Raw genomic sequence first — 26,675 nt, 5'->3', positions numbered from 1 at the left:
TACAAAGGCCAGCACGACTCTCCTTTCCCTGATACTTAGAAGAAAGGCGATTCCCAGGTCCCAGATGAAAACAAAACCATGAGGCATCAGAAATACGAACGCTTTCAGAAAAGTTAAAAAAAAAAAAAAGGAGAAAAAATATCTATCACATACCCCTCAACGCACCCCCGACTGTAATTTCCTCCACCTCTTTATTTATATGCATACATATTTCGCCTAGTTATATGCATACATATTTCGCCTAGTTACAGTAATGGATTTATTCTACTGTTATTTCCTCCCTCTTGGCATCTAAGTCTTTTTCCTTTTGCTTTGACTATTTTAGGCGTGCTGTCTGATCGGATGTTAAAAAACGGAAGAAGGAGAGGCAGGACTGAGAAAGGGCTCAAAGTTGAACGAAACAGAGGTTTCCGGGAAGCAGCCGACCCCGAGTCGCCCGCATCTTTCCGCGCCCGGTTCGCCTCGGAGAGGCCCGCAGGCGCTGCTCGCTCGCGCCCGTAGGCGTGCGCTCGCGTCCCCGAACGGGCCCCAGGCCCCGCCGCCTCGATCCGGAGCGGGGGCTATTTGCCGAGAGCGGAGATACCCGGGAGCGCGTGCGGCGGCCGCGGCGGGGCTCACCTGCGCCCCCCTGACTCCCGCCCCGCGCGGCCCGCCGCCGCCCCGCCCCGGCCCGGCTCATTGGCTGCAGCTCGGAGGGGAGGAGAAGGGGCGGCCGCGGGCATCTCATTAGCGATGCGGAGTCGCTCCTCCGCCCCGTAGTCTCGAACCCGACAGCGGCGGGAGCGCGGCGAGCGGTGCTGCGGGAACGACGCGCGACTCCGGTGGCGGCCGCGGCGGCAGCGGTCGCCCCGCCGCGGGAAGCTATGGGGGCGCGTGCAGGCTCCCGGTGCCCGGCCAGCGGCGGCTCGGAGCGCGCTGCCCCGAGGCTGTAGGGAGCCGCCGTGGATCAGTCACTCGCTGAAGACCTCCGGGACCCGCTCGTCTCGGCCCCCGGCTCGCCGTGCCTCTCCCGGGCGCCCGGGGCGTGGAAGAGGAGCCGGACTCCGAGCGGGGCGAGGAGCATGGGGAGAGCGGCAGCCGCAGGAGGAGGCGCTGGAGGGGCGCGCCGGTGGCTCCCGTGGCTCGGGCTCTGCTTCTGGGCGGCGGGGGCTGCGGCTGCCCGAGGTAAGCGCGGGGCAGAGCGGGCGGCGGGGCCGGGGGCGAGGCGAGGGGGCGCCGGCGAGACTGAGCGGGACCCGCGCCCGCGGCGTTGGCTTCGCAAGTTGCGCCCCGCGCCTTTCCGCGCGAGGACCCGACAGGGTGGGAATCCGGCGGAGGACCTCCGAGGGGACCCTGCCTCCCACCCCAAGTTTGCGATCAGCCGCAATCCTACAGGTTGCTGTGACCGGGGCCCCTACCCTTGACGCGCATCGCCTGCTCCATTTTTCCGATCCCTCCGCAATTGCTGCAGACCCGAGTACCCACCTCTTCGCTCCAATCTCTTTCCCCTGCCCTCTCCACTTGTCTCCAAGGCGAGAGAGATCATGGGTGGGCGCGCAGAGCTGTGTCCGAGAGTTCCTGCGAGAGGGGCGGGGTGATAGAGGTCTCCCTCCGTAGGGTGGGCTTGAATGGAGAGGGCGCCTTTTCCTTTTGGGGAGCAACACCCAAGCTAAAGTCCGCTGAGCGTGACACTCCTGGGGCGACACTCGCTAGAGGACTTAGCACTGGGTTTTCTTTCGAGGAGGCCGCGTGCGTGCGGGAGCCCGGGAGAGCCTTGTGCACCACCCGCGTTAGCTGAGCCTGCGGTGCGGAGCCGGGATAAGCATTTGGCCCGAGGCCGGCTCACCCGGCGCCTCCTCTTGCTACCAGGTGCCCACTCCAGCTAGGGAGCTAGCGAGCGCGGGGCTCCACCGAGCCGCGGGGAAACGCCGCTCCTTGCTGACTTTGAAACGTAAACCCCATTTTCCTGGATCCTCCGGACTCCAGTAGAGTGAAAATTTGCAACTGATTTCACCTGCACCGTGAGCGAGAACCGGGAGCATCAAGTTAAAGATAAATCCCGCCGACTTGTTTTGAAGATGATCAGAGACAGTTTCAGACGTAGCTTGAGTATTGTGGCTTTACCTTGGAAATAATCCCGAAGCTTCTCCTTCCCGCCCATCTTTAGCTTTCTCCTTCCCCGTGTGCCATCCATTAGGTTTAGAATATGTAATTGCGTTGAATGATTTACTTAACGCTCCTCCAGCTGGAAGCGGGGACTGAACTGACCACCTCACGTTCTGCTCTCTGGCTATCCTGAACCTAATGCGTGGCCGGGAGTGTGGAAGGGGTTCAGGACGATCACACAAGAACCTCTGTAATCTAATTTTTATGAAAGCTAACGGTGTGTTAAAAACAGTCTGGGTGCCTAGAATGAAGAATTAAAAAGGAAAAGAGGTGGATAGAGGCTTTCTGCTTTATGATCCTGTTCAGTGACTATTTGCTTTTCATTTCCTGAAAACTTTTTTTTTTTTTTTTTTTTTTTTTTTTTGCTTTTGCTTTTTCTTCCTTTGGTGAAGCAGGCCCTTTAAAAAGCAGCAAAGGTTTAAAAATGAGCCCCGGTGATTGCACACACCGGGTTATGGTGAAGTATAGTTCTTTCCCTTGCTGGAGGAAGCACAGGCTTCAGCCATCTAATTTACTATGGAGAATGCCTCCTTGCAAAGTCAGCTCAGTTGTTTTTAATATACTGTTATGGAGAAAAGCCGGCTTGTTCTCAGTTATCTAAATGTCTGAATTCCCACCTGCTATTTGGTGTGGAATACCCAAGAGTGACTGGCTCCCTGTCCTGACCCCTTGGAATTTGGTTGGTGGAGTTGTCTTGAAGCCAGCTCCAAACAAGAGGTGGGGATATGCCAGAAGCCTCTTGGATGGAGTTTTGCTGGCTGTAAAACTAAGGCTAGCACCTCTTGTCTGCAAGCTGTTCCTTAAAGGTCTCCTAGAAAACATACTGTACACTCTGCAGGCTTATTTACAACAAAATGTCTTGCACGGATCATAGTAATGTTCAAGACACATGGCGCGGAGCAGTAAATCTGACTAATATTTCCCTTGTAGTATGTTACGTTTTGGGGTGTGAAGCCCATTACCCTTAGCATCTGTCAGAGATTCTGTAAGAAATGAGTAGTAAGCCGGGCTCTGGAATCTGTGAAGCTACATGCACCTGGCTTTGGACAGGTGGGCTCAATTGTAGTTTTCAGAACAAAGGGTGGGTTTCAATGTTACCTAAGGTCTGCCTGCTGGGGCAGGTGCCCCTTCATTAAAAGCAAGAAGAGGTGCGCTCTTGTGGCATGTTTGCTGAGTAGTCTGACCAGCCTCCATACGGTTGGCCCTAGGTGGTGGTTCTTTATCCAAAGAAATAGTTGTTTTTTTTTTTTTTCCCTGCAAGCCTTTCCATGTTGATTTGAACCAAGGTGTTCTCCCTTCTCTAAACAACAGGCTATATAGAATTATGCTTTTCCTTTGATGATTTAGGAATATTTAACATTTCAGTAGCATATTCTTTACAGTTATTTATCCTTTGTTTCTAAGATGATTGCACCAACTTTTTTTTTTCCCCTTTTCCTCTCCATACCTAATGTAAAACCCACTAAAAATCAGAGGGGAGGTGGTTTCAGGTGATTGGCTTTAAGTGAATGTACTCAAAGAGGAAGATACTTGGGGCAGGACACTGCCTGTAGAAACTAGTAGTGAGTGGCCCAAGGAGCAGTGTTCTGGTTCCTTCCTTTGCAAACAGGACTGACTTCTTTAGATTTATGTTCCTGACTTCTGGCATACTGTGAGGAAGGCACTTTGGTGCCATGATTACTGTATATTTTAACACTTTCCAACTTAAAAGAAGGTTGTTTAAAAGTTATTCATGACCTGCCAAGTGCAAATTGAATCCACATCATGTTGTCATGTTGATTTGTTTTGTTCTTTGAAAAACTGGAGTGGCGCTCCAGATCTGGTTGTGATTCCTGTATTAGATACTGTACCTAAGATACCCTCATCTAAAGGCAGGGAGGAGATGATCTTAGATAGGCTAAACTTACAGTTCCTTGCTTTAAAAAATTTCCTGGACAATGAAATCTTCCTAATAATAGCTATAGAAATGCGTTAAGGGCATGAGTGGTACATGTTTATTATCTAGGCATAATAGGGTCAGATGGTTTACACATACTTAAAATCCATTTGTCTATCTGGTTCATACATCTTAAAATCTATTGTCATTTCCTCCCTAGTGACCATTATATGCACCCCCCCCCACCTTTTTCATTCTGTTCCTTTTCCTCAAAAAATTGTCCCTCCATAGTGCTATCAGGAAAGAGTGTTTTCTCCCAATTTCCTGCCAGCTTTGTCTTATTCTAACTCTTGGGTTGTGCTCGCAGCTTGAGCAGTCCAATGGCATCTTCTTTTCCTACCCAACAAAGTGTGTTCAAGGAGTGTCTTAAGTATCTCAGCCCTTAACAAGAGGTTAGTTGTTCTGATCTGGCCCTTAAGAAAAGCGCTTGTTGTCCTTTTTCATTGTCTTCCTATGAAAAATCTTTCCTCACTCTTTGAGTGACCTGTGTGCGCTTTTGTAAGCAGAGCCCCTTAGGGTGGGAGAAATTAGGGGGCCAGGAATCCTCCGTGAGGTGTCTGAACTGTAGGACTACATTCCAGACCTTGCTGTCTTACTAGGTAGGGAAGCCCTTTTCTGTCTGTATCGCCTCAATGACTTTATTGTCTTCCTTCTACCGTATATAGAACCTAATTTAAAATACCGCCAACTCTAAAGATTTCTCAAGGAATTTGTTGTAGAGGAGATAGTATTTGATACCACTCCCTTGTGCCTTTTGTTCTTTTTTTTATTATGAAGGCTAGAGGCTCAGACCATATGCATTAAAATCAAATCCCAAAGACAGGTGTCCATCCAAAGAAAGATTTTTCTGTAACATCCCCTTAAGGAAGGTCATAGTGGGAGTAGAGGCATCCTCTTAATGGACAGGCACACACGTTTGCAGAAAGCCCTGATGGGGATGCTTCTTGATTGCACTTTGGCCCTTAATCTTGATTGTCTCATACTCAGGGAAGTGCCACTTGACCAGCCATGGCATTGTCTTCTCATTCTGAACTACTGACTTGCCTGAATACCTAGCGGGAACTTTCCTGTAGTGACAGCCGCAAATTCTAGGTGAAGACACTGACCAGCTCACGCCCTCATTTGCTCAGTGGCCGCTGTTGGCATGAAAACTACCATTGTGTTGCTACCGCTCCTTATATCATACCTGTTCCTTAAGAGAAGGCATTTTTGTAGCCTTGAGTGAGAAATAATAATAGTGATTATTGTATTTAGCATGTGCCATTGATTATTCTAAATGCTTCATGTATGTTAACTCGTTTAGTCCTTAAAATAACACCGTGAGGTAAGTAATCTCATTTTTCACATAGGGAAACAAGGTCAAACAAGGGTTAAATAACTTGTTTAAGGCCATAGAGGGGTAGTATATGGAGGGGCCTGGATTCAAACCTGCACTGTCCTCCTCCAGAGCCTTAAACAAGGACTGTTTTCTAACCTATGCCAAAAATAAAGCGACCCTTACATTTTGGTGACAAAAGCGCTAAAATGATTTCTCTGTAACTGTGAGAGTTGTAGAGGCATTTAGAGTAGCTTCAATAAATCTATAAATATATTCAGATAAATCTCAGAGATTTATGTTGTATGAAAACAACCACCCTCTCACCATTCAGCTTAATATACTTTGGGATTGGATTCACACTTAAAATTCTGAACGCCCGTTTCTAATATGATAGCTTGCTTTTTTTTTTTTTCAATTTTGAATTTCAACAGAAAATATTACTCTGATTGAATACGCCATCCATGGAATGGCAGATCCCAAGAGACTATTTGTTGCATGTCTTGTATTTTTAGCCTTGTTTGCCGGGGAAATGTGGAGCAGGAGATTGGAGAGTAGATTGTTAACACCAGAGGCTGCTGTTTCTGCTGTTTTGGGTACTCCTGCTGCTGCTCTTTCAAGGCAGATGGCTAGATTCATTTATAGAAAATAGATATTCGTTCTATTTTGCATTTCCACTTTGAAAAGAACTTCTAATTGTTTGGGCCACATTGCCTCGTATGGTCTCATTGTGCGCATACACATGCTGTGTGTAGATAATTTTCAGAATTAGGTGGATGTTAATGGATCCACTTTGGACTGTATTAGAAATCCACTGTGAACTCCATTGTGCTTCTGGAGTATTTCTCCCGAAAGTGGATGTGTGTGCAATACAGGGTGTATCACGGATTTTGTGCTCAGCACCTGCCCCTCCCCACCGACTTCGCTGACCCAGAAATTAGGGGCAGAAGTACTGGGCTGCGTTTATGGGGCTAGAGGAGAAACAACACTCCCATATTATGCTTCTCAGCTACATCAGACTACTGCGGGACTGAAAAACACTTCCTGATACTGTTTCCGAAAGACCAGAGTAAGGTGAGGCCTGAATTCTTCCCCTGTGAGCAGTTCCTTCCTTCATAAATAAGGAAATCGGAAAGCCAAAAGCTGCCTTTCGAGTGAGGTCAGTGACAGCTTCAGTTAATGCAGATGTTGACTGTCCCCAAATTTCTGGTTCATAAAGTGCAAAAGAGCCTTCCTTTCCAGAAAGAGAGACCTTTGCAGGTGTATTCCACCGACCCAACCTGGTCTTGTAAGGTTAAGAGGAATCTTGGGGGAAAACGTCACTGCAGCCATGTGGAGAATGAATTTGGCAGGTGTTTTGTTGTCATCTAAAATCAAATGTTTGTAATTTCTCCATCAGGTAAGTCCAAGGGAAAATGATGTTGCAGAAATTCCAGAAGGTAGGTGATTGGTGGGCAGGCATAGGAAGAAATCATCCCGAATTCTTCAGAGGCTCAACTAACACTGGCACAGCTATGTTTTGTGTAATATCATTCACAGATTTTGATAACTTACTATAAAAGCAAATTTATTTTCTAAATATTGGATGAGAGATCTGCCTGTGAATATATTTGTGCGCGTGTTGCTGGGAGTGGTGTGAAAGTGATTGGTGGCTTCTGCTAGCAACAGCACTTATTCAGGAGTTACCATCTTTATTTGAATTTAATTTAATAAAATCCAGGAGAGGAGGGGAAACTGAAACGCTCATAGGTTATGGGAGCTATGCTGGTAATGTCTTTGAAACTCACAAGTCAGTGCTCTTCAGATGTTAGTGCACATTTCAGTCACTGCAGATCTTGTTAAACTGCACCTTCTGCTCTAGTAAACCTGGGGAGGGGCCTGGGATTCTGCATTTCTGACGGGCTTCTGGATGACCCTATCCATGGGCCACACTTTGAGTAGCAGGGCCATAGATGAGTGTAATTCGGGTTTTTTATTTGCAGTATTGTTTTTCACTTGCAAGTCTGTATGAAGCGGAATTCAGTGCGAGGCTATTTTTAAAATGCCAATAGAAGAATAGGTAAACACAAATGTCAGTTTAAACTCAGGCAAACATACAGCCAGTCGTAAAACTAACACATTCAGGAGCACTGCTCTGAGATGAGATAATGTCTTGTTTCTAGCATCTGTAAACAGTATTTGAAAAGTCTTTCTATTGTGAAGTGATTGAGGACTTATGTTTGCATCTAATTAATTGCAGGTAATAAAGACGAAACTGAGTCCCTAGGAAGTTGAACAGTTTGCCCAAAGTCAGATTTTTAACTAGGAAGCTTTTCTACTCATCTTGATCACTTCTTCCTTTTATTGTATGTGTCGACTGCACCTGCACTTCAAATGGTGCGGAGTTCAGGATAATGAGAGGACGGGGCTATCGTTAAGTAAGAGGTAGAGAAAATCAGTTGGTTCAGAAAAACAGTGCTGTTCATACAGGGTACTGAGGCTCCCCAAGCTGACGGATTGTGGTTGTCACAACATGGTGTATGAGCTGGTGCCGGGGTCTGTTGTATCTGCTGCAAGATAGTTCTCTGCACCTGACAGGATCCATTGTGCTTACTATTAACTCTTACCCAGCACCTGATAGTTCTTGTCCAATAGCATATGCCAGCTAGTATTTTTTTTTTTTTTTGAGTTTGTTTATTTTGAGAGAGCGCACAAACACAAGTGGGGAAGGGTCAGAGAGTAGGAGGGGGAGAGAATCTCAAGCAGTCTCCATGCTATCAGCACAGAGGCTGATGAGGGGCTCGAACTCATGAACTGTGAGATCATGACCTGAGCCAAAACCAAGAGTTGGATGCTTAACTGACTGAGCCACCCAGGCTCCCGCCAACTAGTATTTTTTACTCCAGCCTTATTATGCAAGGTATAAATACTACTGAGACTAAACTTTCTGAAACTTATTTGATCCTGTGATAAAATACTCAGGGAAATTTAATTGCCAGAGGAAGAATTAAATAATTATAAGATAGTTATGTATGTATTTTTTTAAGTTTATTTTTTTTAAATTTTGAGAGTGTGAGCAAGCAGGGGAGGGGCAGAGAGAAGGGGAGAGAGAATCCCAAGCAGGCTCTGTGCTCTCAGCTTGCAGCCCAGTGTGGGGCTCGAATCTACCAGCCCTGAGATCATGACCTGAGCTGAAATCAAGAGTCAGACGTTTAACCAACTGAGCCACCCAGGCACCCCTATATTTTTTTCCTTAATAGATTGTACAGCCTACATTCCTTTTTTTTTTTTTTAATGTTTTAATGTTTTATTTATTTTTGAGAGTGAGGGAGAGAATGTCCTAGGGGAGGGACAGAGAGGGAGACACAGAGTCCGAAGCAGGCCCCAGTCTCTGAGCTGTCAGCACAGAGCCTGATGCAGGGCTCAGACTTACACAGTGTGAGGTCATGACTTGAGCCAAAGTTGGACTCTTAACCGATGGACCCACCCAGGCACCCCAAAGCCTATATTACTAGATAGCCTATTCTAGAAAGATGGTTAAGTAGAAGAAGGACACTATCATGGATGGCTGTTATGAGTAATAATTCATTTGCGTGGAACTTGATACTTTTAAGGTATGTTCACAAGTATGATTGCTTTGTATTTTCACCTCCACCTTGATATCGAACAGATGATAAAGTTAGATGTAGAGATTTTTCAACCAAGGCGACACAGGCAGCAATAAGTGGTACCAGGACTCAAAGCCGAGTCTCCAAATGGCTTCTGGGTTTTGGACTTATTTACCATGTACTTCTGTTTTCTGGCCTAATAGAGTCATTAGACCTGAGCTGAATGATAAAGCATTTTGCTCACATTATATTTGAGACCAGGCTCTGGATGCATGAGCATGTGTGATGGAGGAGAGTAACTGAATAAAAATTTTGGGTGATACCTGTGTTGCCTTCTTGGTCTGTTGGTGTTATGTTCTCATGGTTATAAGCAGAGATGCCCCTACGCGGGAAATGTGTCAGAAGTGATTGGAGGGAAGTAAAACTGTGACTAGATCTCTCATGGCAGACTGCGGTATGGAATAAGCTGTACGTCAAACATTCAGAGGAACTTGCTAAGCAATAATATTTTCTTAATCAAAGGAATTAAAGTGTTCATTAAAGTAAGTAAAATCACAAATTAGTTCTCCGGTTTTATTTTTAAAGATGCCATTACAAACCAGACAGTTTTTAGAAATAGAATACTAGCTCCTCAGTCTGCATGGCTTTCTAAATACCTTGTCTTTATTATTTTTTTTAAGTTTATTTTTTTATTTTGAGAGAGAGAGAGGGAGAGAATCAGAAGCGGGCTCCGTGCTGTCAGTGCACAGCCCAGCATGGGGCTCCATTTCACCAACTGCGAGATCAAGTCAGTCGCTTAACTGACTGAGCCACCCAGGCACCCCTCTGCCTTGTCTTCATTATTAATTTTGAGTGCCTGTGCTTTATTTTTTCTTTATGTGTACACTTGTAAAACAAGATTAAAGTCTTTAAATTTGTGTTTGGAAGTATTGCCATGGCTCAGTGCAAACGGACTTCCAATAACAGTTTTCATTATGTCTTTGAGAATTATCCAACCTATCTGGGGTGCCTGGGTGGCTGAGTCAGGGTCTGACTTCAGCTCAGGTCATGATCTCGGGGTTTGTGAGATTGAGCCCTGCGTTGGGCTTTGTGTTGATGGCACAGAGCCTGCTTCAGGTTCTGTGTCTCTCTGCCCCTGCCCCACTTGCACTCACCCTCGCTCTCTCTTTCTAAAATAAACATTAAAACAAAATTATCCAACCTGTCTTAAAAAGAGATTGGGAAAAAATACCATCAAATAAGATTCTTTGCCAGGCAAATTGTAAGTGTGTGATAAGCCTTTTGAAAGGGGCTGGGAGGAGTTGACTGCATCTAAATCGACAGCCCTTGTATCCCCTTCAGTCTTGGGGCCAGAAGCTACACTGATTGCCAGTAGCCTGCATCAGATTTCCAAAGTTGTTTTCCTTAAGACAAAACCAAAAACAATCAGGAGATTCACAGGTTTTGTCCAGGTGAGGTATGTGGGTGGGATGTAAGTGTTTCTGGGGTTTGCTTTAAGGATGTAAAGCTGAAAAAAATTTGTCATTAAAATTTTTTTTTTTTTTTACATTGGGGCAAAAAGAAAGAAAACTCACACAACCCATTTGATATTTTCTCAAATTTAGCAGACAGCTTGAGATGCATTTCAGCCTCTGCAATGGCAGTGTGAAAAGACAGCTGTATCGTATCACATCCTGCAGCAGAAAAGACCATCACCTGTAGAGCCCATTATTAACAGTTGTCAAGGTGATAAGTGCTTTAATGCATGGGTATCTGTGTATGTATTATATATTAGTAGAATGTCATATATCATCATTATAGCAAACTTAGATCATTAGAGTTCTACACTATTAATTTAAAAGGCATTAATAACACACTTGAGATGTGGATACAATTTTGACTTGAAAGTCAGCTTCTTAATTCACATATTCCCATTTCTCTCTTTCTCCATGGTATCTCTCATTTAACCCCCAAATCTTTGTTTCTTCCTCAAAGTCACTCCCTTCTCAGAAATTCCCTTCTCATTTAAGCAGTGTGATGAGCCTGGGGAGTTCGAGACCACGTGTCCTTCAACCTATCACTTTGTTCTCTGGTACTTTTTATCTGTCTTATCTATTATTTTGTCTTTTTTTTGTTTTTTTGAGAAAGAGAAGATATGAGGAGAGGGGGGAGAGAGAGAGAGAGAGAGAATGAGTATGTATACCTATAATGTGGAGCCTGACTCAGGGGGTTGGGGGCTACATCTTACCAACAGATCATAACCTGAGCCTTTTCAAGAGTCTCATGCTTAACCGACTGAGCCATCCAGGTGCTCCTGGTTCTTTTTATTCATAAAGTGAGAAGAAAGGACTAAATTCTTTTTTTCTTTTCTTTTTTGAGAGAGAAAGAGGGTGCAAGTCAGAGAGGGAGAGAGAAATCCCAAGCAGCTCTGTGCTGTCAGTGCAGAGCCCTGTGGGGGACTCGAACTCAAACCATGAGATCATGACCTGAGCCAAGATCAAGAGTAGGACAGACACTTAACTGAGCCACCCCGGTGCCCCTGGTTGTTTTTATTCCTAATGTGAGAAGAAATGCCTAAATTGTCTTGAAAGCTCCTGCATGCTCTCACATTCTGTGATGCTCTGATTTGTTTTCAGTACCTTTCATTCTCAGTATGAATAGGACGCCCCTTCTCCGCCATAGCTCATGTTTGCTCACTTGGGTGTGGGGGCCCATGGATGCTTACTTTCCCTTTCTAATAGAAACCAGACTTATGAAATTTTCTGTCTCTATATTCGGAGTCTCTGAACACTGTGTTAATAACACACTTGTGATAAAACTCACTGTATAGAACACTCCGCTTTCAAATTTGCCTCCGTGACTTTGGTGCATTTTGTAAAGAGATTTAACAGATCTGGGAGCTGGTCAATCCTCGTTTTCGAGACTTGTCTTTGTGCTGTGCTTCTAAAGCTTCTAGCTTTGTGGAGGGGCATTGTCTAAAAGCAGAAGATAGAGAGCATCTATGTGGCCTTCCGTTTAACATTTGATAAACACTGATTTGATCACTGAGTTTCTATGTATTTGTTTCCCATTTGTAGAGGAAAATTGTACAATTATGTTGCTGAAGAGAATCCTAATATTTTTAGGGTAAGACCCACATCTTAACATGAACAACCAAAGCCTAGAGAAGCAACGTAGCTTTCTTGGCTTCTGTAGGTCATTTCTGTCGGTGCCTGCCCGTGAATCCAGATCTTCTGTCTCTCAATGTCACTCTTCCCTCTTTTCCTTTCCAGGCTTCTAATAACAAACGTAATCAATAGAGGCACAAAGGAATTCAAAAGAAATGATACCAGAAGACTAAAGACTATTGATCATTGTTTTTCTCTGTTAAAGGATGTTTTCATTTGATTTAAAATGTTTACATTTTTCCAAATACCTTTGAAATAATAGAGATTTCTTGGCTCAGTTCTTAATCATTGAATGTTGGGGTTTTGATTTGAGGCACTCAAGCTAGTTCAGTGTAGCAGAGCTAATTAATTTTGTAAAAGGGGTCTACATTATAGATTTGTGTTGGGATAAAATCTGGAGTGTTTTTTTTTAATTTTTTTTTCTTTTAACATTTATTTATTTTTGAGAGAGAGCATGAGCAGGGGAGGGGGAGAGAGAGGAGACACAGAATCTGAAGCAGGCTTCAGGCTCTAAGCTGTCAGCACTGATGCGGAGCTAGAACTCACAAACCGCGAGATCATGACCTGTGCCGAAGTTGGATGCTTAACCGACTGAGCCACCCAGGCGCCCCTCTGGAGTGAGTCTTAAGCTTTTGTCCCAATTACTTCTGCATCCTTGTACTAAATGTGTGCAGTATGAACACATACTAAACTAGCATTAAGACTCTACTACAAACACCAGTACATCCTAAATACTTTTTAAGTGTAATTATTTAAAAAGTCTGTACGTAGGAAAGAGTATATTAACTTTATTTCCACTAACACTATGTGATGTTAGTGCCGTGCATTATACTTTACCCAAAGGATATAGTTTTAGAATGGTATTTGCCACATAACCTACTTACCTGGGCAAGTAAATTACTTCCAACTTGCATTTTTCCCTGTTTAAATCTGTGTATTCAGGTGTGGTGAGAAGGGAACCCTTTCCAATTTGAATGGTCAGCTGGGCCTGTTAGAAGGTGGTGTTATTCAATTGCTCATGATGGTGGACACACTGAGGACACGAGCTGGAGCAGATTTCAAATGTGCATAAGCGTTTAACTGGTGCTGCTTCTTACAAGGCTTTCGGTGCTGGCAACAGTATGCTGGTGATACCCTCAAAAGGCTATAAATCTACATTCAGAGGCAGTGACTGGATGTAATTTTAAAAGCTTCAGTTGCTTCTTCTCATGCAGCCCCTATTGTTCCTTATTTTAAAGTGAATTCTGCCCCTCTGAAGGCCACGAGAACTTGCAAAAAGCAAACCCTGTGGTTAAGCTGGAGCTTGGAAACTCTGGTGACTGGATCTTGATGATGATTCATGGCAAAGCCAGCTCGCTGGAAAAGTGTTAAACACGTAGGGTGTTGAAGACTTCTGATTCTTGGAGATTAGGTGTCAGAGCATTCGGGGTTTAATTATTTTTAGTATTAATCAGTGAAGGATCTTGCTCCTGGAAATGGTGGTCGGGTTTTGGATGTGCAAATGGCTGGTCATCACCTGGCACCATTCCCCACCCCCCCAAACTCGGCAGAAAGTCAGACATCTCTAGCATTGTCAGCCAGGATGGGGGAGACCATCATATGCAGGTACTTAGAATGTGTGTGGCCATTAACTTTTTTTTGAGCTGAAAAGTGATGTTTAACAGTTTGAACTATGTTTAAGTGGTTTTATTGAAACACAATAGATTGAAAGAGCACCAAATGTGTAGCGTGACCTGGGTGTGTAGGAATCCACGTGTGTGATTTAAATGACGAGGATCAACAGTGTAATTCTGATGTTCTCCGCTGTTGGCAGGGCCTCTACTCGGAGCAATCACGTCGGAATCCCCTGGGGGATGACCCACTGGTATTTCTTTAAGTTCCCCAGGAGATTCTCAGCTTGAGAACATAAGATTGAGAGCCGTTGATTTAATGGGTGCACCGATTGTGTATAAATGTAGATTCTGATTGTGTTTTGAAATTTAGCGAGGTAATTTGAAAATCACTGTCCTCGCAAAAGTAAGGGATCGAAGATGACTGATCCTAATTTGCCTCCGCTTCCATGTTAGGCCTCCTCCTTCCACATGGTGTCCTAGGTGACTTGGATGAATGAAATTGGATGATGGCACAAAACATTTCAGCCTTTGGGGGCTAGACGTCTCCTGCTTGGGAACAACTGAGGTATTACTAAAAGGAATGAGAATCGTTGAGAGTGGTTATGTATAAGGGGAGGAGACTTCTAAGAACCCAGGTTTGGAGGTTGTACCAGGTTTCCCTTCTGGACACAAGCCCAGGACCCACAGATGTAGATTCCTATCCTCTTAACACATCATCCAGCTTCTAGGTCCAGGATATAAATGATAAGTATTCATCTTTCCGAGTGGATTAATGTCGTCATCCTGGTCTTCATGTCTGAAGGATAGAGGCAGTGTAGAGCCTCCTATAGTGTCAGGGAGGGTCCCGGGCACCAGCAGTATTGCTGACCAAGAGGAGTAGGTGGGGACATCATTACCGCAGCCATGGCAAGAGTTTTTCTTTCTATCTTTCTCTCTCTTTCCTCTCTCCCTTTCCTTTCTCCCTTCCTTATTTAATTTTCTTCAGTGTTCACCTACATTTGAGGAAAGAGACTGTGTGAGCCGGGATGGGGCAGAGAGGGAGGGAGACACGGAATCCTAAGCAGGCTCCTGGCTCTGAGCTGTCAGCACAGAGGCCGACGCGGCACTCAAACCCATGAACCTTGAGATCATGACCTGAGCTGAAGTCAGAGGCTTAACCTACTGAGCCACCCAGGCACCCCAGGAGTTTCTTTTTTTTAAATGTTTATTTTTGAGAGAGAGAGAGAGAGAGAGAGAGGGGCAGAGAGAGGAGGGACAGATGATCCATCTGAAGTGGGCTCAGCGCTGACTGCAGCAAGACCGATGCAAGGCTCGAACTCAGGAACCCTGAGATCATGACCTGAGCCAAAGTCAGATACTTGACCCACTGAGCCACCCAGGTGCCCCACAAGGGTTTCTAACACTACTGCCCTGTTCACAACTGCCAGCGGTTTCCTATTTGTCTGTGAAATCAAATCCAAACCGTAAGACATTTTGTGATGTTATTGTTGCGGATGAATAAGTAGTTTTTTAAACATGAAACTAAAATGGGTATTTGTGCGCTTAACCACCGCACGTAAGAAGTGGAGCATTCTCCATGCTTGACTCTGGTGCGTTTCTCCCGTAGTGCACCGCTGCAATTCTCCTTTAGAAGCAATCATGCTCACATTCTGCGCTCGTCATTTCCTTGTTTTTAACAAACAGTTTAAACAAAGATGTATGTACTTCTACACAGTTTACTTTTACTTCCTTTGGAGGTGTATTTAAATTAGAGTCTACGTATTTCTCAGCAGTTGTTGCTTGTCACGACCAAGATTGTGTTTTATCTCTGTTATTACATGTGCCGTTGTTGATTCACTTCCCTCAGATACAATATTCAGTGGTGTGACTCAACCATAATTACGTTGCTGTCGGTGAAATTTGGGTTCGTTCAGATTTTTTTCTGTTCCAAAAAGTGCTAACTAGGAGCGTTGTTACGTGTGTCTAATGGTACCCATTTTCAAGTGTTTCTTACATACCTAAGACAGTTCTGAGACCTCGAACACCAGCATGTTGAATATTCCAGATGGCGCCAAATCATTTTCAGCAATTTATAAGCTCTCGTCATTTCACGTTGGCCGACATTTGGTATTTCTGGGCCTGGAGGTTTCTGCTGCTTTTTCGTGGTTTGAACGTGATGATCTCTGCATGGACTTAATTTCCATATTTCTGATTACTAATGAAGTTAAAACATTTTTTTCATATACTCGTTGCCAATTGTATTTCTTCTGTGAAACACTCAAGTATTTTGTTCATTTTTTATTATCTTATTGAATTATGGTAGCTTTAAGTATATATGTGTCAAAAATATTTTATAGAAGCCTTAATGTGTTAGGTGTGCTTGATATTTCTCCTAGTGTTTTATTTTTATTTATTGTTTTACTTTACGGTATTTCTTGATGACTTGGATATTTTACCTTATTTTCTCATGAACTTAAGTTTCAATTTTAGTGTTATCATTTTATGCTTAGCTCTTTGGTGTTGTGCTTAGGAAATCCTTCCTAAATGCAATTGAATACATTCTCCTATATTCTAAATTGTATAGTTTGATCTTTCCTATTTTGGCCTTTAATCCACCTAGAATACATTTCATATTTTTCTGCATAGAGTTTGAGTTAGAAGTTTCACTTCTTTCTTTCATGTGAATAACCAGTTGTCCCAGAACCATTTACTGAGAAGTCCCTCTTCTTTCTCTAATGATCTGTGATGTCACCTTTGTAATGTATGAACATTTCCATTTTTTTTTAATGTCTATTTATTTTTGAAAGAGCGAGTGTGAGCAGAGGAGGGGCAGAGAGAGAGGGGGACAGAGGATGCAGAGTGGAATCAGGGCTTACAACGGTGAGCCCAATGTGGGGCTTGAACCCATGAACCTTGAGATTATGACCTGAGCTCAAGTCAGACAGTCAACTGACTCAGCCTCCCAGGTGCCCCTGTATGAACATTTCATACCTACATGGACATTTTTTAGTGTGGCATAAAATGTTCTTCAGAACACTTCCAGCAAACCTTTGTAGGGTTTTTTGTTTGTTTGTTTTTAATTCCTACTGTTTCTTCGTGTACCTTCTACTTAAGTAGACTCCTTTCTGTGCCTCAAAACTACCCCACAACTTCCTTTGTCTTGTGCATTTTGTGCTTACACTTCTCCAATGCTGCCTTGAGTATTGTTTTAGGTATATTTATTTCTCTCTTGCTCCCTGTTATGTGGAAACTTCTGAAAACAGGCATGGTGTTGTAATCATCTTTCATACCTTTGGACGGAATATGTTCTTTCACTGAATAGATATTTGATAAACCATTGAATGAAACTGGGGTTTGTAGATGAAGGGCTGTAGGATATCATCCAGTTAATCTCATTGTATTATCCTCCCCATGATGACTAAGATTTGTGGACCACACAAATCTTAGACGGTCAGGTGGTCCCTGACCCTCTTTTTTTCTTGAGCTTATTCCAGAACACCTTTCATTATCCATTCCACAGGCAAAGAACTAACCTATTAGACATTGTCCAGAAGTATGAACTAATGTGAAGATACCGCGATTAAGGTAAAGAGATGTATATGGCAGGTTCGAGATTGTTAGACTGGTTGAGTCCATTGCCAACAATGACATTCACTTCACATCCAGACACTGGGTATTTCCCTAGCATGCTGTGTGGACTCACATCTCTGTGCCATTGTTCCTGCCCCTTGTTGAACAAATCTGCCTTTACGGACCACTGTCCTCGAATCTTCCCCCCTCCTAGAGATTAAATTCTTCTTGTTGAATGCTGTATTTCCATACCTTGACATCACTTCTGGTGCTGCACCAATCATACCATGTTCTAGTTCTTTTTTTTATAAGTGTTTCTTGCTCCTGATTTTTCCCACCCAAGGTCAGAGATAATTTTTTGTTTTAGTGTACCTTCTCAACACCTGGCACAGGGCCGTGTTTGGTATAAGTTGGGTTTTAAGGTGTTTTAACTGCAAAACCACTATTTAGGTGTATAATGTGTTTTGGTGAAATCATTGTGCTACCCCATCTAATAAAATAAAAAACCTATGGGAATGATAACACACTTTCACAATATTCGCTGCTATCTTGGTAGCCTAAATTAGCCAAAGAACTTGGAACAAGTGTTTAGTGGTCCCATGTTAGGGAAGTTTTGCTAGGTTAAAAGCATGCTGGTTTTCTGATTGAATGAGTCTGGATAGTTGGGAATTTGTTTTATCAGAAGAGAACTTAAGGATCCTGGGTATTTGAGTTGAGGGTTCAAAAACGGGAAATGATAGGAAAAGGACTGGAGATAAGAGGGTACCAGCTATACATAATAACCCTTTGGCCCAGGGCCCTGTAATGGTTACAGTTCTGGAGGAAGCATCCCGACTTGCTCTTTGATGCAAGTCATTGAGGTGAACTCTCAGTGCCCCCTTCACTCAACTGTTTACTGCTGGGAGCTTCCAGACGGGAGAACATCGGGAAGCCCAGTCAGTGAGCCAGCAGGCCTGGCAGTGGGAGTTTTAGGAGCTGGCATTCTTGTTTCCATCCCGAAAGTCATGAATAGGCTAAGTGGTTAAGTTCATGTGACTAAGTGCAGGGAAGTTTAATTGTATTTCCTCTAAGTAGTTCTTTTAGATGAAAGTACTTTTTTTCCCTTCATTTGGCAAATACTATGTGTTTATTCTAAGAAATTTGAAAAGACAGGAAAGTATGAGAGAATAGAAAATAGAGAATAGAAAATCCCAGGAGATACCCAACCACTCAGAGGAGTTCTCCAGGTAGAAGCCATATTCCTCACGGTGCCTCTGTTAGCCTGTACATCTCCATTGGTTCCTCTTTGTCTCTACCATTTTGAGAGAGGAACAACAAATTATCTGGGTATGAACCAAAAACTTGAGTTCTTCTATCTTTTCAGAGTGTTACCTTCTTGGTAGCAGATTCTGAGTATATCCCCGTGACATCTCTTCAGTGCTTTGGACAAGTGTGAAAATAGCACATATTTGTTATTTTTCAACAACTGCACGGGGCTAGTGGTCACACCCGTTGTGGCTGTAGTGCCCCATGACCGCTGGCAGTGAGCTCTTCAGAGAACTTCTATAGTAGCTCTTTGAGTTCATTGAGCTGACTAGATAAAAGACACCCAGTCTTTTTTTTTTTTTTTTTTTTTTTTTAATCTCTCAGTAGGAGGATGGTGTGTGATTTGGTTACCATTTTGAAATTCAGAATGCTAGTTTTGGTTCTTTTTTTTTTGAATACTCCCAAGACAACTTTGAAAGAAGGCACTTCTTTCTTTAATTTATTTTTATTTTTATTTTTGAGAGACTGAGTGGGAGAGGGGCAGAGAGAGGGGGAGACAGAGAATCCCAAGCAGGCTCTGCACTGTCAGTACAGAGCCCAACGCGGGGCTTGAACCCAGGAATGTGGCAAGATTATGACCTGAGCCGAAACCAAGAGTTGGACGCTTAACCGACTGAGCCACCCAGGCGCCCCTGAAGAGGGGTTTTTCTATACCTGGTATGTTACCATGTACGGATTTCATCTCAGCATCAGAATGAATCAGACCTTGGCTAGAATGAGCTATTCTAACTATTGTAGGCTTAGATAAGTAGGGATACACTTACTTAGAATATTTACTTTTCATATGTGGGTGCAGGCCGTCTCAGCTGTGGTGAAGTCTGTCTCTAGTTAGCCAAGAGCAATCATCATTACATACACTCCTATTCTCTATTTTTTTTTTCTTTTCTTGGATGGAAGCAAACAATTACAGGGAATTTTCATAGGCAAAATTAATTAAGATTAGAGCAATTAGTCTTTGCCAAGTCTCCTTCCCACCTTCTTCTTAAACTGATTTATTAATGAAATGCATCTGACGTAATTAAGATGCAGAAAATAAAAATCTGAAGACCATATTTGTTGGCAATCTGTGACTTAACATGTTCTCAATTCATCCGTTCCTTCACCACCACCAGCACCTCTCTTAGCTAAAGTCCTCACCTCCAGAATGAAAGCTTCTACAATTCCTAATCTACAAAAGTGTTTACCCCATGTGTGCATCTCTGTAATGGCATCAGTTTCATAGCTGGAAGTCATCTGTGTAGTGAGTTGAATGCCTGTTTATGTTTCTTTATAAAACACCTTGATGACAGGCGTGTTGTTTCCTGAATCATTGCATACTTGTTGGGCACATTTTAGTATTTCAAGGAATTAACGAGTAGATGAATGGATGGATAGTTATCAGCTACAATGAATATTTGTGTGCTGAGCTATGGCTTGCTAATTGTATGTGACCATGTGAAAGTCTGCTATGTGCCATTCGTCATGGTAGATGCTTGACATACATATGCTTTACTTCCTACACTAACTGTATAAGATAGGCATTATTATCTGTCTTATACATAAGGAAATTAAAACTTGGATATTCTGTCCCAAGGCCATAGCTGTAGTAGTGGAAGGGGAGGATTTGAAGCACAGGTCAGTTTACCTCCATTTCATATATTCTTTTCTGTGTCATACCAAGGTGCCTTCCAACTTTATAATGGAGATTCACATGAGTGTCCAGGATTCTTTGGGTAGAATACTCCCTTTAGACCCAGCTATAGGAAGTGCCCCAAAGTGGCTTTCCCGGCCACCTCTTAGTTACCAGGTTTGCTCGAGGTTCCCTAAGCCAATGTGGGAACCAAAGGAGAATCTATCCTTTGGTTCTGTCCTTGGCTGTTGTCTCTGGTATCAGCAGTTGATCGATTACAATGTTTCCTAATGTGTAAATGCCCTTGAACACCAGCTCTGTTTTCCCCTGTGGTAAAACAGTGGAGGAAGCAAGCTCAGAAATGATGAAGTCTGGCTCTCTGGGGCTCTGGTGAGCCGGTGAGTCCCCCTCACTGGTCTTGCGCTGGCTGGTGACCAGGCCCTAACTTGTATGGTCTTTGCTGTTTTGGGGACTAACTTATGCTTCCTGTACATCAGGGAAATATTGCAACAGTAAGCCTTCTGCCATGGAGTCGGTGTTATGTATGACTGACCTTGCTTTGGGCAAAGATTATGCATGAGTTGATGTAGGAACTGATAATAGTTGGTAATATTAATTATAGGCCAAATAATCACCTCAGGTAAAAATAAGTTACCTGCATTTCTAACTGGGCTTTTATTGCCTGAGACTCACCAAGAGAATTAGTACCATTAATGGGTATTTAGGTAGGAGAATTAACAGAATTTAACACATCCATGCATGGGGCTAGCCAGATTATAGGGCCTTTTTTTAACTTAGCCTCAAAAGGAAGAAATAGAGATTGCAGAGAAGGAAATAAAATTGGAAGATGTATGATCCGAAACAAGTTACTTTAACATCTTGTAAGTGATCTGAATTTTTTTCTTCCAAAAAACATTTGAGTATATTGATTGTGTATATATTTTTGAAAGGCAGTGGAGAATAGTTCCTATAACCTCAGACTATTTGAGTTAGAATTCAGTTTTTAGCAATAATTATGTGGCCATAGGAAAATTGCTTAACATCTCTGTGTTTGTCTCCTTACCTGTAAAATGGGGATAAGTAATAGTACCTACTGCAAGGAGATATTTTGAGGATTAATCAATACATGCAAACTACTTAAAATCATTCTGATACGAAGTTATATTTCATTCTACTGTGTTTGAGTCACCGTGTTAGAAACTAGGTTCTAGAAATACAAGCTGCAACTACCATCAGGGATCTTACAGTCTACTGAGGGACATGCCGGAATAAACCTTACAAGGCATTGTGGGAAATGCAGGGAAGGAGATATCACAGGGTGCTCTGGCCCCACAGGGAGCAACCTCCTCTCCCCTCCCTCAGCCGTCCAAATCTTGGAAGTGGGAGTTTACCCAGAGGAAATGATCCCCAAACTTAGTGATAAATTTTGGATAGGAATGTTTGGGGGATAGGACAGTCAACGCTGCACAAATAAGAGCAAAACTCCTTTACCCAGGAAATACTTTTCCCCCTTGCTGGCTAGGCCTGAGATTGTGCATTTAACAGAAGACAAAACCTTTATTTCACAGAGAAAGGAAAAACACAAATGTCCTTGGGAGAGGTAACTGTTGGTTTGTTCTGAGGTGTTGAGTTCTGAAGTCCAGCTCTGTAAGTATTTTTTTAATATTAAAAAATTTTTTATGTTTATTTTTGAGAGAGAGACAGATGGTGAGTGGGGGAGGGGCAGAGAGAGAGGGAGACACAGAATCGGAAGCCAGCTCCAGGTTCTGAGCTGTCAGCACAGAGCCTGACGTGGGGTTTGAACTCATGAACAAGATCATGGACACTTAACGGACTGAACCACCTGGGTGCCCCCTTTTCTTAAAAAATATTTTTAAGTTTACTTATTTTGAGAGAGAGGGAGAGAGAGCAAGCAAGCACAAGAGTACATGCGTGGGAGGGGCAGAGAGGGAGAGAGAATCCCAAGCAAGCTCTACACTGTCATTGTGGAGCCCAGTGTGGAGCTTGAACTCATGAACTGTAACATCATGACTTGACCTGAAATCAAGTCAGATGCTTAACTGACTGAGCCACCTGGGCTCCCCAGGAATTTCTTTCTTTCTTTTTTTAATTTTAGAGAGAGAGGAAGAGAGAGCAGGGGAGGGGCAGGGAGAGAGGGAGAGAGATTATCCCAAGCAGGCTCTGCAATGTCAGCGTGGAACCCGATGCAGGGGTCCATCCCGTGAACCGTGAGATCATGACCTGAGCCGAAATCAAGAGTCGGGTGCTGAACTGACTGAGCCACTCAGGTGCCCCTAGAATCATGTCTAATAGTGGGATGGGGAAGGTGGAGAGAAGAAGCCATGTATTAAGGAAAGACTGGACTTCAGAAAGACAACCCGCACACCAGGGACGAGCCTTCCGAGTAAGGAGAGCAGGTGGTTGACGGCAGCTGGCTGGGGGTAAGGGTAAGAGGGTGTAGGGACTGGGCACAGGTTTTACCCACATTGAAGCATCATCCAGGGTGGGAGTTAATACTGGCCAGGTGTTCATCATCGCGATAGTAGTTAGGGAAGCGTTGCTTCCTTTAGAAACGGACACCACAAAGGCGTGAGCCCAGGCAATGGCTGGTGCTTTGTTTTCCAGCCCTGGGCTCCTGAGTGCTGTTTCTATATAACTCCAGGCTCCATAGCTACTTCTCATCACATCGGTGGTTCGTTTTTGCCTTTTCCAAGTGAACACTTTAGGCAGACTGATTTACTTTTTTCCTCGTCTCTGAAATCGAGAAGTGCTCTTTAGCACTTTTACCCTTTGAAAATATAAAATCACTCAAGGGCTTTCATATTTTCAAAGGGCAGAAGCAACTTTAGCGCAAGAGAAGGGTGCAAAAAGCTGACTGATCTTTTTTTTTTTTTTTAAGTGCTATAATGAAAACATGTATAAGACATATCCTCCGGGCCCGGGTGTGTGGATGCTGGTGAAAAGGTAGAGGAGGTAAGGAAGAGGGAGGAGAGAGGAATGCATATTGGAAGAGTTAACAACTGCTTTCTCTGTGGCTGGGGTTTTCTTTTCTTTTTTCTTTTTAAACTTATTGGAGAAGAAACAGCCCTTATCCCTGTCCGTGCCAAACCCTTGCTAAGATAAAATAAATGGTTGTCCCTCAAGATTTTAATTAAAAAAAACCAAAAAAACAAAAAAAACACTGCTTCCCTCCTCAGCATCGATTTGCCAAACGCCTGACCCCTGAGAATGAAATCCTAACCATCAGGAATTTGGCAGTGGTATTCCTGAGTGCCCTTTGCCTTCAGAGTGACAGGTGTAGTTATGTCTCCTCGAAAATGCAGACAGAACAGTTCACCTGTCAGGTGAGAAACAAATAACTAAGCTACCAGCCAGGCCCATTATCTTCGCCCTGCACCACACCTGTGCTCGGGAGACACCTCTGGTGCGTCCATCATTCCAAAGGGCCATATTTTACCCAATGAGGTGCTTCCTACGTGCAGCTATAGAAATGATCTACTAACTTGGCTTCGTTGGCAGTGCTGAATGTTGGCATTCTGTGCTCGATGGGCTGTTTGCCTTCTCCCCAAAGCACGTACAACCAAGTATTATTTGCAGGCAGGATTTTACTTATTTATGTTCATTATTAAATATAAACGCAAACAGTGGCATATGAAGTTTGTGGCCGTTGAGATTCTTACATGCTATTTGCTAGGAATGGTGTCTTCCTTGGGGTACCCAGGGGTCCACAGCATCAGTCAGTGTCATAGGCTCTGGGTCTGGAGTTCTCTCTTGTCCAGCAAGAGAGTGGGACCCAGGATTAAAATGTGAGAGAGGGCAATGTCTGGTAGGAGACAGGAGCCCCTGAGTAACGGTCCTTGCTCTGTTTTTATTAGTATCAGAAGGCTTATAAGGGTGATGGGCGTGCAACAAGAGACAGTGAAACCGTTAACATCAAACTCATGGGGCATGGGAAAAGGGGGTTTTGTAGATATGCGGTGTTAGGGGTTTGGGTCAAGACAAAACACAATTCTGGTGCTTGGGGGGAAGATTGTTTACAGCAAGTGGGGCGCCACCTCTGTTTACCTGAACTGGTCTAGGGGACAAGAAACAGCATGCTTCCTGAGGGTCAACAAAGCACCGTTATTTTGCTAATTAGCTCCACTCTAGGCAACTTCTCCCTGCTGTGGTCTAAAGTCCTGTTTTCCTGTTTACCTAATTTGGTCCTTCCTTCCTGTGAAAGCAGCTTTCTGCTATTGTACTAAGTTGGGGGGCATTTCTGCCCTGAATACCTAACCTTGTTTACCTCCCCTTGGATGTTTTCATTTTGAGATTTCCTAATCCTATACCTTTGTCCTATACTGGGGGCCTTTGCCCTGTTTACCTAATCTGTTTTACCTAATCTTGTTTACCCAAACTTGGCTGTGTTCATCCTATGGCTTTCTAATTCTTTATGCCTTGTTAACCCACTGCTGCAAGCTCAGGGAGTTCCTAAGCTTATTCCCTACAAGTCAGCAGGCTAAGGGACTGCCCCAGATCCTCATTCTAAGAATACACCCAGGACATCCCTGGCTATTTCCAGAATGAGTTGGGTTGGGGTTTGCTAACATCTAAAGCTGATGAGGAACATACTTTGCTATTTCAGTGACTCACTAGTATCATAATGTCTCTCTCTCTCTCTCTCTCTCTCTCTCTATCTATCTCTCTCTCTTTCAGCGTAGTCAGGGGACAGGGAGAATGTTCTGAGTAGTAGAATTATACTCTTCCTTGAGTTTACTACAGAGAAGCAATTAATTGTGAAACCCTGTAAGAGTTTATGATCCTGCTTCAGATGGACTTGCCCATCAAAGGGCCGCTTAAAATTCATGCAGAGTAGCAACTGTGAAGGAATACCTAAGACTCATAAATAAAGCAAACCTATCTTAATTTATTGCCAGTACCTTCTATACCCATTGAGCTATTCAGAACCCTGCACAATTGATGTTTCTTTCCTCCAGTTATTTCAGTAAAAAATGAACTCTATTTTATGCCACACAAGCATACTAATAAACCAGTGTTTTGCTGCTTATAAAGGCAAACTGTCACCTGTTAAAATATGTAACTGTCATGGAAAGATAAAAAAGGATCATTTAATAATGATGAACAATGTGCATGTGGCATAAATAGAATCCAAAAGGTAAACAGCAGTTTATTATGCTATAGCCAGTCAGAGCTATTCCTCAGTGGAGGGCTCTCTCTGCTCATCTCTGTACCCTTCCTTTTAAGGGAAATAGAACCTGGCTTAACAGTGACTCGCGTGTGCGCCCCCGCGCGCGTGTGTGTGTGTGTGTGTGTGTGTGTGTGTGTTTAGCGTAGGCTCATTACTGGTGCAAAATATGGATTGTTGCTCTTATTACAGGTGGAAAATGTTTTTCAGACATATTTTCTTAACTCTGATGGGAACAATCCTAAGTGCTCTGTGTTATTGTTTTCTAGTGCTATATAATAGGGAGTGTTAAGAAATTTGATTTTGCTGGTAGGTATGGGAAGGAGGATGTTTTTAATTAAGCTCTTCAGCTACTTCCCCACCCCCCCCCCAGTGTTGGAAGCCAAATATATCTCTATAAGAATATATCTGATGCTATTAAATAAAACCAGTGCTAGCAAAAATAAAAATGGGCTCATTATAGCTACCTGGGTTTCTTGATCTCTTTTTATTGACCTGTGCAAATAATATCTCCAAGGTACAATGTTGAAAACGCTCCAGATTTCCTTCGTGATGTAAGGGGATCATTGTTGGCAGTGGCACCATGTTAAACTGATGCACCTGCACAGTAAATTTTAACAGTCCTGGTTGGGGGGAGGAGGGTCTGGGTTGGTGCAACTATGAAGAGGTTATAATGGAACTTTTTAAATTAAAAAATACTTAAGTTGTAATATATTGAACTCCAGGGAAATAAAACCAGAAGAGTTACCAGGATAAGAGCTGTTTCTCTTCTGGAGTCCATTTCTAGCCCCCTATTTCCAGTTAGCATGTATTTACATCGACTGATGTCTTAGAAACGACAATTAAGGCTGGGTGAATAAATATTGAATGTTTTAAAGATTGTGTAAATATTTGCCCAGTAGACAGCCCTGGCTTCTTAAATATTTGGCCTTTTATATTAGGTCCAATTTGAAATGATTTAAAAGCTTACTTAACTATTGAACACAGGGATACCAGCATAAAAAGGAAAAAAAAAAAAGTGCCCTTTCAAGCATAGTTAAATTTAAAGCATTGTCTTGGGTAGGAAATAGAATTTTACCCAAATCAGAGGAGCCAAGATTGTATTGAAAGAATTAAGAAGGGCTTCAATGGAAAGCCACAATCAGCTACTTCCTGGGATTGGGAATCACCGTGGCTTGCTTCCCAGCTCCACACTACGGTGCTCCCCTCACAGTATAAGGTTTCTTGATCTGGAAATTTCATTTCTCAGCAAAATGCTTAAAATAACTGTGTTGTTTGCCAAAGT

General features: G+C 43.3%; 1 protein-coding gene across 11 annotated transcripts in view; it reads left to right on the top strand.

Annotated features, from left to right (window-relative positions):
• Positions 1–788: 788 nt before the first annotated feature.
• The window catches only part of UNC5D (unc-5 netrin receptor D), a 568,239-nt gene continuing 542,352 nt past the window's right edge, over positions 789–26,675 (top strand). For 6 of the 11 annotated variants that reach the window (XM_086703735.1, XM_086703731.1, XM_086703732.1 and 3 more), the window contains exon 1: positions 792–1,164. In XM_086703735.1, the coding sequence (XP_086559861.1) occupies positions 1,062–1,164 (103 nt within the window). In that variant the 5' untranslated portion in view covers positions 792–1,061. Of the gene's footprint in view, positions 1,165–8,844; positions 8,990–21,773; positions 21,853–23,104; positions 23,179–26,675 lie in introns of those variants that run through there. The other 5 variants (XM_086703727.1, XM_086703726.1, XM_086703730.1 and 2 more) reach the window with 3 other exon arrangements.

This window comes from Puma concolor, chromosome B1 (assembly GCF_028749965.1).
Source record: "Puma concolor isolate L17-30 chromosome B1, mPumCon1.1.hap2, whole genome shotgun sequence".
In the NCBI taxonomy this organism is placed as follows: Eukaryota; Metazoa; Chordata; class Mammalia; order Carnivora; family Felidae; genus Puma; species Puma concolor.
Note: the sequence above shows the minus strand (reverse complement) of the source record. Positions and strands in the feature narration are given on the sequence as shown.